The sequence below is a fragment of the Clarias gariepinus genome, chromosome 17 (genome assembly GCF_024256425.1).
Source record: "Clarias gariepinus isolate MV-2021 ecotype Netherlands chromosome 17, CGAR_prim_01v2, whole genome shotgun sequence".
In the NCBI taxonomy this organism is placed as follows: Eukaryota; Metazoa; Chordata; class Actinopteri; order Siluriformes; family Clariidae; genus Clarias; species Clarias gariepinus.
In genome coordinates this window covers 5,234,846-5,246,971 of record NC_071116.1, presented here as the reverse complement: position 1 = coordinate 5,246,971, position 12,126 = coordinate 5,234,846, and the positions used below count along the sequence as shown (strand labels likewise).

The 12,126-nt window shown below is 39.4% G+C and overlaps 1 protein-coding gene across 4 annotated transcripts in view; it reads left to right on the top strand.

The window, feature by feature from the left end:
* The first annotated feature begins 300 nt into the window (after nt 1-300).
* The window catches only part of ksr1a (kinase suppressor of ras 1a), a 33,284-nt gene continuing 21,458 nt past the window's right edge, over nt 301-12,126 (top strand). For all 4 annotated transcript variants that reach the window (XM_053516258.1, XM_053516257.1, XM_053516256.1 and 1 more), the window contains exon 1: nt 301-774. In XM_053516258.1, coding sequence (XP_053372233.1) covers nt 643-774 — 132 coding nt within the window. In that variant the 5' untranslated portion in view covers nt 301-642. The remainder of the gene's footprint in view (nt 775-12,126) is intronic.

Genomic DNA, 12,126 nt, shown 5'->3' with positions numbered 1-12,126 from the left:
GTACAAACATACAAATAAAAATACAGACATACAGACAGAACTTTTTGGAGACTGGTTTTCGGTCCTCCGATGTATGAATATCATTAAAAGAGCGAGTTCTGACCAAAACACAAACAAAAACCTTCTCTTTTATTTCTATGTATAAATAGATGTGTATGTTGCGCTTCTTGCATTACTGCTTGGAACTCCAATTCCCAGAATGCACCGTGCACGTGCGACGTTTCTCACAGCTGACTGACGGGTGGTGGTGGGAGGAGGGAGGGGGGGGGGGGTGTGAGAGCGCCGAGCAGCCGAACGGGAGAGGCTGCCGGGGAGAGAGAGAGGGGGACAGGAGGACAGTCTGCGGAGGACAGTGCGCACGCATCGAGCGGAACCACAACCGGTGGGACTGGACCTCATAATAAAGCGGAGAATAACCAGTCAGCGCGACGCCGCCCTCTCTCTCTCTCTCTCTCTGTCTCTCTCTCTGTCTCTCGCACGCGCGCGCTCTGTTTCTCTCTCCCTGTGTGTGCGTGTGCGCTCTCGAGCTGAAGTGCGTGCGGCGCGCCTCCGGTGGCGCATTCGCGCGTTCGCGTGCTGCTGCTGGTGGTGGTGGTGGTGGTGTGTCCGCGGTGCGAACCTCGCCGTGCCCGATGCCGAGCGATGGAGGCGGCGCTGCGCCAGTGCGAGCTCCTCCAGAACATGATCGACATCTCGCTGTCCAGCCTGCAGGGCCTGCGCACCAAGTGCGCCGCCAGCAACGACCTCACGCAGCATGAGATCCGCACGCTGGAGGTAACGCAGAAATATCGCACGCATGAACGCGCAGTGGGCTTTAACCCATATGAGTACATATAGTATAAGCCTTCAGCCTTTTTTTTTTTTTTTTACCCCTGCATGAGACTCTCTGTTGCGTTCGCATCCCTTTTCTTTTTCACTGCGCTTGTGGATGTGGATGAGGATGTGGATGCTGGCGCGCGTACAAGACGGACCGGTATAGACATGAAAGATGCATATGCACTACACACACGTGCACTGGGGTACAGAAATAGCAACTGATGCACAAGGTTAAGTCAGGTTCTTCCTTCCATAGATTCTAGGGATGCATGAGCCAACACCATTTTTTTTTTGTTCCTGATGATAAAACCCAGATATCAGAGCTCAGAGCACAACACTGATCCTGTAAAAAAGGAAAAGAAAGATAGAAAAGCCATTTTCCCCCCCTGCATGCTGTTGTTGCCAAGTTTTGTGCAACATCACATGCAGGATGGTTACAGCATCAAATACATTTGCTTTGTACTAATGTGATTCAGGGGCAGAATAAGACCATCCACAAAACATGTCATTATGTGCATTTTGGAATACACACACTCTCATATGCTGTATAAGAATGCACTAGTTATTAGATGAGAATTTTATGCTGAAAGAAAGAAAGGTCATTTCTCTGCATGCTTTTTTTGTTGCCAAGTTTTGTGCAACATCACAAGCCGGATGGTTACAGCATCAAATACATTTGCTCTGTTTTAAAGTGATCCAGGGGCAGAATAAGACCAAGGAGAACATCATCCCCAATACATTATTGCCATTATGTGCATAATGGGATACATGCACACACACACACACACACACACACTCTGTATAAATGTGCACTAATTATTAGGTGAGAATTTTATGGCGAAAAAAAGAAAAGCTATTGCTCAGCATGCTCTTTTTGCAACATCACAAGCAGGATGGTTACAGCATCAATTACTTATAATTTGCTCTATACTAAAGTGATCCATACTTGTCATACAAGATACATGCACACATGCTGAATAGGCATACACTAATTATTAGGTCACATATTTCTTTATATATGTATATATTTTTTAATCCACTGTATTAGCACCAGACTGTGCACATCACAGTGCAGCCCTGCAACATTCTGTCTGAGTTGTGTTTTTGCTCGTTGGCACAAGCATAAGCACTATGAAACTGCAAGCGTTTTTTTTTTCCCATTTTTTTTAGGAACGTCTGCAGTATGTTTTTTTATGCCACCTCTGAGCCAAGATGCAAGCTTAAAAAGCTTTAAAGGCTTAAATCTGTCTTCCTGATTTGTGAGAAACAAATAGGCTAATTATAGTGTTTCAAGAGGGACACGTATATGAGATGCTGTAAAGTGTCACGGTGGTTTGTGTATGAAGGTACATCAGTTTTTATTTAGGAAATGCAAGTGAAGATTGGGCAATACACACTTTTTTGTGTGTGTTTGTGTGCGTGGCCTATATACTGTATATTGCATGCAGCCTTGTTTTCATTTGATTTCTCTTTAATACAGTTTCTATTCAACTACTAGTGCTTGTTCAAGCACCACAACACATCGCATATCGTCTAAACATTAGCTCACTGTTAGTGAGGCTCATGCACATGATTATCATAGGTGGTTTTTTTTTTTTTTATAAGGATGATTTAATAAGTGGCTTATTTGGTTCAGGTGTTTTTTAGATAAAAGATAAAAGTGATTTAACCTCATTTGGTAGCATGTTCTTTAAAGTTCAAGAATGAAATTTACATGAACGGTTCAAAATCTAAAATGACTTATGAAGTATGAAGTAGGTTTAAGACTCATCTTGAGCCTATCATTATAGCCAGAAAATATACCAAAACTTGCGAAAAAATACCAAACTTTTAAATGTTTACAAATCAATATACAATACTGTGCAAACTTGGCAAGTTTTTGTCTCTGAGTTACAGTCCAGTCTCGGCACATGACCAGTTTTAGAGGAATGTGTTTATGTTTGGTAAACCACAAACAAAAATTAAGGCGTTTGCACATTAAAATATGTTGACTAAATCTAAAGAAAATTGGATGAAATGATTTACAGAGACAAGCTACAACCTGCCTAAGAATACAATAAAAAACTTGGATGTTTGTGTAACAACCACAGCAGCAACCTCATTTCCCCTCTTGTCTTCTCCAACCACTCAGCATTCAGCATCACCAGTATACATCTGGAACATCTGTCATCATCTGCACCTGTTTGTCACTGGTTCATTCCGTAAGTTAGATATTTTTTATGCTTTAATGATTCATAGGTCACTGTGTGGTTTAACAAACAAAAAACATACCTCTGAAACTGCTCAAGTACAGGGACTGGACTGAAAAACGAGAATCCCGAGAAAAACCTGAGAGTCCTTCAGGAAGCCTGAGGAACTTTTCCTTTAAGACTACATAAAAAACACAAGAAAGTCTGCCTCTTTGCAAGCACAATATGAAGAAATAAGTTTCAAGACTTTTGCAAAGTACAGTATTTAATTGTACAGTTCATTTGTGAGGCGATTCGTTGGTGATCCGGTAACACTCAACGTCCTATTCATCATACTGTAACATGATGAGTATTTTAAAACCCTTTTTGATGATGTAGAAATTAGTTTTTCATCTTAAATCCTTTGTGACTCGTGTGAATTATTATTAATTTCATTGATTCATTCATAGATGTTTCCTGAGCTGTGGTTCTGTAGTCACTTGGATTTGAGCTTGCAACCTTTTGGGGACTAGTGACTCTAACTTTTGGCTTTTGAGCTACCACTTATTTATTCATTCTTGTCAGGCTTTCATGTTTGAAGGAGAAGTATGAGGCCTTGCCTTTTGAACAACTCTAAAACACTTTATATGAGTGACAAAACAGTTATACTGTAGCTCGGAGCCCTGGTGCACGTTGTTTTCTTTCACTGGGCAACGGATTAAAAATTCTAGTATGGCCAAAACGTGTATTTTTATTTCAGAAGTCGGGCCTCCTTCATAAAGAATCACCGAATCTGAGACATAGCTATAAGAACACTTGCAACAGTTCTTCTGCTTTTTTGCAATACTGTCTCAGTACGCCAAATCAATGTATGAGCTATCTGCCGAAGAAATATCACAATGTTCGATTATTGTATTATTGTTTTTGACAAGTGATGTGATGTCGAAATATCTATGTTGCACATTTTTTTGTTTGTACCTAAACAATATTTACAAATATAGGGAGAGATAAAGTCCGATCTGCATATAATTATAGTACTGTCTTATTAAAAATAAGCCAGAATTATTACTGTATAAGCTCATTAAAGGTGCAGATGTATGTAAGCATGGAGCAAAGTTCTAAACTACTAAACATAATCTTGTGTTATAACCCTCTAATATCAGCACTTGCCTACTGCATCTATTTAAGTATCACTAAATAAACGGCTGCGTTCAGTTCGGCTTCCTGTCAGGGCAGGAAGTTTGGTCATGCTCCCCTCCATCTGTAATCCAAGGCCGTCTTTTGGGCGCTTTCACAACTTCCTGAAGTGTCAGGGTCATGACTATTGAGGAATTGCCCCATCAGCTTCCTCTTTAAGGCTTTTTGCTGATCAAGTCCTTTTCCCCTGCAGGCTGGTCGTAGTACAGCGTGACTGCAGGGTAGCTCTCGCTTCATTTACAGGTACAGAGCTCATTAGCATATGAAGTGTGATATATTTTTGTCTGTCCTGCCAAGACCAACGGAAACAGAAAGAGGTACCAGGCCTCATGAGTACTATATATTAGACTTGTGATAGTATTGAGTTTCTTTTTTTTTTTTTATTAAAGGTATGAATTTTATGACATTTTATTTCTCATTTTACAAAATTCAATTTGGTTCAACATACGTAGAATTGGCCCCCGATGCAAATCCGCTGAAAATCTTTGGGATGTGCTGGCGAAAACTACATGGAGGATTTCTACTTTCCCGTGTTCTCGGCCACAACCTAACGAACTCAAGACAGAAATAAATATTGTGGTTGTATAAGATTGTCAAAACATTGCCATGGTGAACGCACACTGTATACAACAAAATAATTGATGTGTGTGGCTTTTTTGGCCAGGCAGTGTATTATATATCAGCAGTCAAATGCGACAAGTGGAGTAGTTTCGACTCCCATTAGGACAGAGAGAGTGGACACATGAAGGCCGTCCAGGGAGGACTGAGTAGAGCTCGTCGACTCTCAGCGAGTGTAACAGGCTCTAAATGGTCTGTTAATTCCTGCGTTGAATAAGCACAGCTGAAGTGGTTGTCACACTCCAGATGCCCTCCTCCCACCTGTCTCTCATCGCCACCTGCACTTCAGCGCAATCAAAAGAGACTTGAACTCACATTAGATTCTCACCTAAAAGCCTTTTGTTATTCCACTTCAGGCCAATTTTTTTTTTTCACACCGAGCTGTACTTGTGAGCCGACGATGGTGCTCCAGAACTAAAATACTATGAGGCGATGCTTATGATTTTACATGCTGCCTCCCCCATTGCATACTGCTTCCTGGTACCTCAGCCTAAATTTTTTTAATAGGTGTCCCAACTGCATTGGTCTAGCATGAACATCTCCATGGGGTTCCACCTCTTGGGTTTCATTGGCTCCTCAAGCATATTTTGGGAAGTCGAAAAACATGAGATTTTTCTTGTTGGAACTGAAAATGTTCATACAAAGCCTGCCAGTTACTCCATTGTGTGCATTTCCCATGATGCATCCTACTCAAATCTGTGCTCAGCCCATTGAGCACTTCAGCATGAGCTTGCTTGGTTTATGTCACAATACAAAAATTTTGGCATATGAATAATTGTTAATAGATAATGTTAAATTCTTCTTAATATTACTCAAATAGGAACTCAAATGATAACTCAAATACACAAGCCTCAGATTTAAATTCAGATAATAAATCAAATAGGCTTTAAAGTGCAACTTAAATAATATTGCAAATATACTGTACAGGCCCAAAAATAAAACTCGAATTGTAGCTCAAATATACAGGTTGTAAATTATACTCCCCAAATCATAACAAAAATAAAAAATAAAATATGGAAGCCCAAATGATAGCTCAAATTTTAACTCAAATAAACAGCCAACAACAATAACTCACATAATATTAAAACTATAAATAATAACTCAGCCCACAGGTTCAAGTGCTTGCCCAAGATTAAAAAAAAAAAAAAACTTACCCCAATCATTCTTCTTCGTTTACCGAATTGCTTTGCCAATCAGCTTACATAATTTTACTTATGCAATCATATAATAATGATGTTATAGCTATTCCAGTTATGATAACTGTATAACCCAGAATATGTTTTTTTTGTACAGCACATTATATTGAAGTTGTGTTAGTACTCAGTTTTGTATTTATGCCAACTGATTAACCCTTCCCTAAGGATTATGATTTTTTTTTAATTGTTAGATGTTAATAAATAAATATTTACTTTATTGGTGCCTTACCTGAAAAAAAAAAAGTGCTTTACATAGCAAATTAAAAGGGGGCTTATAAATTGAGACAATAAGAAAGTATTCAAATAGAAACTGTATCTTCTGCTCCTAAAATAATGCTGAAATGATGTTATCATGTGCGATATCTGAGCGATAAGGCAAAAACATCATGTCATTTTTGAAACCTTCGTATGCTCTACAGTATCATGAATTTTAGCTTAATATAGGACATTAAGTACCTTAATATAATGCAGTGGCAATAAGTTGAGAACATAACATGAATATTTAACAAAATGATTTAAATAGTTTATCAGAATAATTTTATATACGGTTGTCCCTGGCTTTTTGATATTACACAATGATGCATCAATACTTTACTAATATAATAACAGTATTATTACCTTTCATCTACATATGATTGTTTTGCTGTTACAATAAACCACTTTCAGTGTGGGAGTCCATGGAGGAGTCGTGTAAGCTGGTTCCTGTAGGGAGGACGTTGCTTTGTGTCTCGATGCGTCTGTGAACACCGACTTCCTCCAACGCAGATAAACAAAGAGACACAATTAGGCTTTTTTAAGAAACAGGGAGAACAGAAACTTAGCAGCATTTGCCGATTTCACCCTTATGGGCCCGGCTTTGGAAAAGAGTGTGATAGAGCACTGTGCTATTATGGCTGCTTCTATATTTGGATCATCTTTCGTCCCCCCGCCTGGTGTTTTTAGGGGTTGATTGTTAAATAAGAAAATGACGTGTGATGTGCGAAGAGGCTGGACAAGAGGAGGAGGAAATGGGGAGGGATTGAGAGAAGAAGAAACCAACCAGATGTTTTAAAGGGATGGGTCTCCCAGCAGGCTGTGTGTGTTTTCAGGGAAAGAAAGGAGGGGATACTGAGGAGCAGGTGATTGCAGTAACAACAACCCCCCCCCCCCCCCAAACACACAGCCCTCCCCCTTTTTTTTTCTTCTGTTAGGAGATCTATTTTTTACCCTGCCATGCTATATTGGACCCGCGCTGCTGCGGATGGATAAATTGGGAGAGGGCCATGTTATCAAAGTGAGCTTATTTTTTCAGTTGCTCCATTGCATCTGTGCCAAATTTGGGTTATAAGATCAGATCCGTCATCTGTCTTCAACCTGTGTTTATAGAAGGTTGCATTTTGTGAAGGAGTTCAAACCTCAGACCTGCTACAGAGCAATAGGGAAAGGGATCATCCATATGTTAAGTCATTTGCGGCTTTGTGTAGGGAGTTATTAGAGCATAAAGTCTCGCAGTGTGACATTAGGAGACCCCTGATTAGTGGAAGCCCCTTCAGCGACGCTCACAAGCTCCCTACTGTGATGACAATGACAACGGCAGAAAAGTCAACCATTGCTTCAGACCATTGCTTCTCCCCAGTGCGATAGGGGTCATGCTCTAAAACAATCTTTACTAAATTTAGTAGCGTAAATTCTGTACATTCAGTGTTTATATGAGCACCATCTAACCAATTTAGGGGTTCATTTCCAGCACTTATTTCAAACATAGTAGGCTTATTATTTAAGCTTATCATAATTGTGATGTTCGTGATATAGAAAACATCACAACTTTGATAAATTTATATAGGTTTGAAATAAATGTTAACATGTTCCTTCTAATACTGTATGTTGTTGTTTATAGTTAGAAGTCATGATATGACTTCAATCACGCCAATGGTGACCACTGTATTGTTGAAATCTTTTTGTTTTTAGTAGTCTGTGTGGCTGGATGATTTCGATTGCCTTAAAAGCTAAAGATAAATGAAGAAGTTTTTTTTTTATTTTTATTCTCAATTTTAAAAAAACACAACATATAGCTACGCTCATTCTTATCATGGTCAACTGTGCTTCATGACTTTTTATTACACATGTCCCGTGACACAAGGTTAGTTTCACATTCTCTCCTTGAGGTGTTTCGAAGCATCTCATTTGTTATTCAAAGTGCTTCTCTCGCACCTCAACTCAGTGTAGCTTCATTACTTTAAGTGGCTCTCCAGCAGCGAACGAGGGGGCAGGCAGGCAAATTGTGATTTTCGCTGATTTATTAGCTGTGCGGCGCTAATCATTTCTCCTCCCACAGCAGGATTTCAGTCATAAATATTTTCCTTCTGATAAACTAGCCGTCAGCACTATCACATCCTTGCTAGTCTGCTAACTCAACTTTCACACAACCTGAATCACTGTACAGAAGAAAATCGGTTTTATTTCAGTGATCAAAACTAGCATCATTTTGCTAGCACACTAGCTGTTACATAGCTGTTTGTTTTCCTGCAGCTTATAAATGTCAAATGACAAAATTAATTTAAGTTTGTCATAAACTTGTATTTACTAATAAAGAAAAAAATAAAAAAAATTTAAAAAGCATATTATTGTCAGTTAAGCCTTTCTAGTTAAAGTCGGGTATGCTAACAATATGTGTGTTTTGTTAGAAAAGTTTTTTTTTTTATCAGCCTAAACATAGTTTATATGTGCATGTATACTTTTAAGTTTTTATAGTTTTTTAAGTTTTTAGGTCACAGTGCATAATTTGAGATGTGGGAGAGCAAATCCAGCCATCTTAACTGCTGGCTAAAACTGCTACTAATCATGCTAATCAAAGATACTGACTTAGAGATTGCATTGTTATTGTATTGAGATCTTATTTCTTTTAAGAAATGTCTCATTCAAAATAAAAATAAAAAAATACCTTCAGTGTAAGTTATTTGCTAGCAAAAATTCTTGCTAGCTTTTAAGCCTGGATGAAACACGGCTATGGTTATCTTAGGTTAGCCAAACCGAACGTCGGCAAAGTTGCGCATACATCCGGGAGCCGATCAAGACGTCTTTGTGTTAGTGGAAAGCGAGGGGAGTTTACTTTTTTTTAATACCTTTTCTGAAAGACGAAATAGCACCATGGGTCCCAGGAATGTTAGCAAGGTTGGTAGCAAATAGAAAAAAGAGGCTCTTTTGCCAAAAGACCCATAAATTAAGGTTAAGTCAGGTTTAATGTCTAGTTAGTAAATATTTAAGTCTTTTATATGTCTTTTATAAATGTTTTGATTGTTTTTACATGCAAAAAATAGGATTATATTGTTGGAAACTGGTAACAGTGGTAATATTTTTGGGAGGCTGGGACGGATTACCTGCATTTACATTGTATCCTATAGGAAAATTTCGAATGCCGAAATACTGCTGTTGGAATGTTTATTTCACTTAATCTGGTAAACACACAAAAAAAAGTTATATACATTGTACTGCTAACAAGTTAATTTTAACTTTTTGATTAGCCAGGCTCATTATTATTGCTTTCATACACAACTACTTCGTGAAAGAACCACTCAAGTTTCATAACTCATTACCAGCTTGTGTCTAATCAAAGGTCTGATCGTTTCTGCATTAAAAATACAGCACCGGTGAAATGCTCATATTTGATACAAAGGCTGTTTTTAGCCCCCTGAAGCTCTGAAGAGCCGGGAGTGGCTGTGCCCTTTAGCCGTCCATCATGTGTGTGGACGTCATGGACACGTTGCCATGGTAGCATCGCGCGTGTGTGTTTACCTCCTTCTGCAGGGGCAGCACGATGTTGCCATAACACACGGATTCAGTGACGCAGCTCTTCAGCTCTGCCTTTTTGTTCCTGATTAGCAAGTGTACATTCCCACCCCCGTCCAAATCCAACCGTGATTTAACGGAAAGGGTTGTGTAGTGGATTGTGTTTACAGAGATAAAAAAAAAAAAGATGATGCTCATGGTAAAACTCACAGCAAATAGGTACAAATAAATACTAAATCAGTCAAATGGCAAAAGTAAGGCTTGATGATCATGTGTGTGTTGTATACAGGTGGTGTGTCCTGTCTCTTAGCTGATCTTCGGAAGACGTTTTCTGTCTGTGGGAAAATCCCACTCTGGAAAAAAAAAAAAAAGCCACGAAGGCCTCTGAGTTGGGGTTGCTAGGAAACCTAACGTCACACTTGCACCAACGTATTGTTCTCTGTGCTGCCTGTGTGATCCCCTAACTACCTGCAGTGTGTGTGTGTGTGTGTGTGTGTGTGTGTGTGTGTGTGTTTAAGCAACACACTCAACACCCTGAAACCCTGACTGACCATGCCGCAAAACAATTCCCCACCAAAAAGGATAAAAAAATAAAAAGAGGTTTGGGTAATTTGGATCTCCATGGCTCCTGTTGTAATGTGAAGAGAACATGTCGGGGGGCAGATCTTTCGGTGGGCGTTTGTAGGGATATTAAAGACTATCGTGGGCTCAGTAGGAGTGTATCAGATGCTAAACAGGGAGAATAAAATGAGATGCTGCTAAGAGATGCACAATGGCCAGTGAAACTAGAATGTGTAAGGATAATTTGGCAACACAGTGTAAAGTACTGGCAAGTCATTCTCTATATACAACATAAGCGTTGCTCGCTGAACATTTAACATTATTGCCCATTTACGTTTAGCTTTTTTTAATCTTTAAAAAGCTCCATCAATGCCTCGCTGGGAAACTGATGTTCTTGTTTGTGCGGTTTGTCTGGACAACCTCGTCTTCGACGCCGTCGGGCCTCTATTGTAAAACGAAAAAGAACAACATTAATCCGTCTTCTTCATGTCCTGCACTGGCCAAACCCCAATGTCAATGTTAGTAGAGATAGGCTGAGAGAAAACAAGAGGACATAGAACTGGGTGTTGTTTTGCTTTCTTTGGAGCTGCGAGCTCGTTTGACCGCAGCCCACCATGACCTGTGGGGAGGATTTGTATCTCTCTGGCATGTTGACTTAAAGGTTCAGTACTCCTGTCATTGTGTTTGGCATCATTCGAATGTTTGAACTTCAGGGAAAAAACTGCAGGCAGAGTCCAAAGATGAAGCATCAGCATGAAAGGATGATGATGATGATGATGATGATGATGATGAGGAGGAGGAGGAGGAGGAGAAGTTATTTTCTGTTCGGGTCACCTGCAGGTCCGGGTGAGGAGATTAAGCTCCACGAAGCAGTTAAACGAAAGCCTTCTTATTTACTCATGAACTCGTTCCTGAACGTTTCTGTATTCACGGATTGTCTCGTTTTGTGACTGAGATGTTGACATGCTATTGACCTTGTCATGCTGTACCTTAGTGTTGCTCTTTCATTAGCGTACCAAAGTAAAAGCTTAAAATCCAAGGTGCTTGGTTTACCTTACCCATTATCTGCTTTTTTTTTTCCCTAAGAGACCCTAGGTTTAAGTGCTCAGTCCTTTTGTTCACCGTTGAGCCAGCGTAGGCTCACAACCCAAGGACATTAACTTCTCCTTCGCAGGTGCTTATTGAACGGATTGTGAGTGTAGCGTGAGAGTGAACGAGCTGTAAAAGGCACTTGACTCTCTTTTTGACACTCTGGAAAAATGCCTGATGAGTTATTTTTTTTCCTTTTAGAATTTATATTTGATGCAAACCAGTGGTGTCTCTATACGATACATTTTCACTTTTACACACTCTGGTCTCTATATATTGCCTGAATATATGTCTACGGTGTGCATTTTTCATTTCTTAAACATTTAAGATTATAAAAGTACAATACTAAAACAATTGTTTTTGTTTTATGATCGAGTGCCATATAAAGATGCAATAGTTGGAATATATTCCCTATATTCCACTAATAATCGAAAATAACAACCCAATAGGAATAACCATGCAATAAGTAAACACCAGCAATCAGAACAGTCTGACCTGATCCTGTGTGATCCAAATGAATTTTCAGTTTACACCTTTAGAAATCCATTCAGCAGGTAAAAATTAGCCATATACGCACTCAATCTGATCATTTCTCGCTCTCACGTGTTTACCCCATGTCGGAGTAATGACCTGCCGAGAAGCAGTAAGAACAATTTTACTTCCATTTACACTCTTTAAACTCCGTTAGAACAAACAACTCTCTCTTTCCTGTCTTT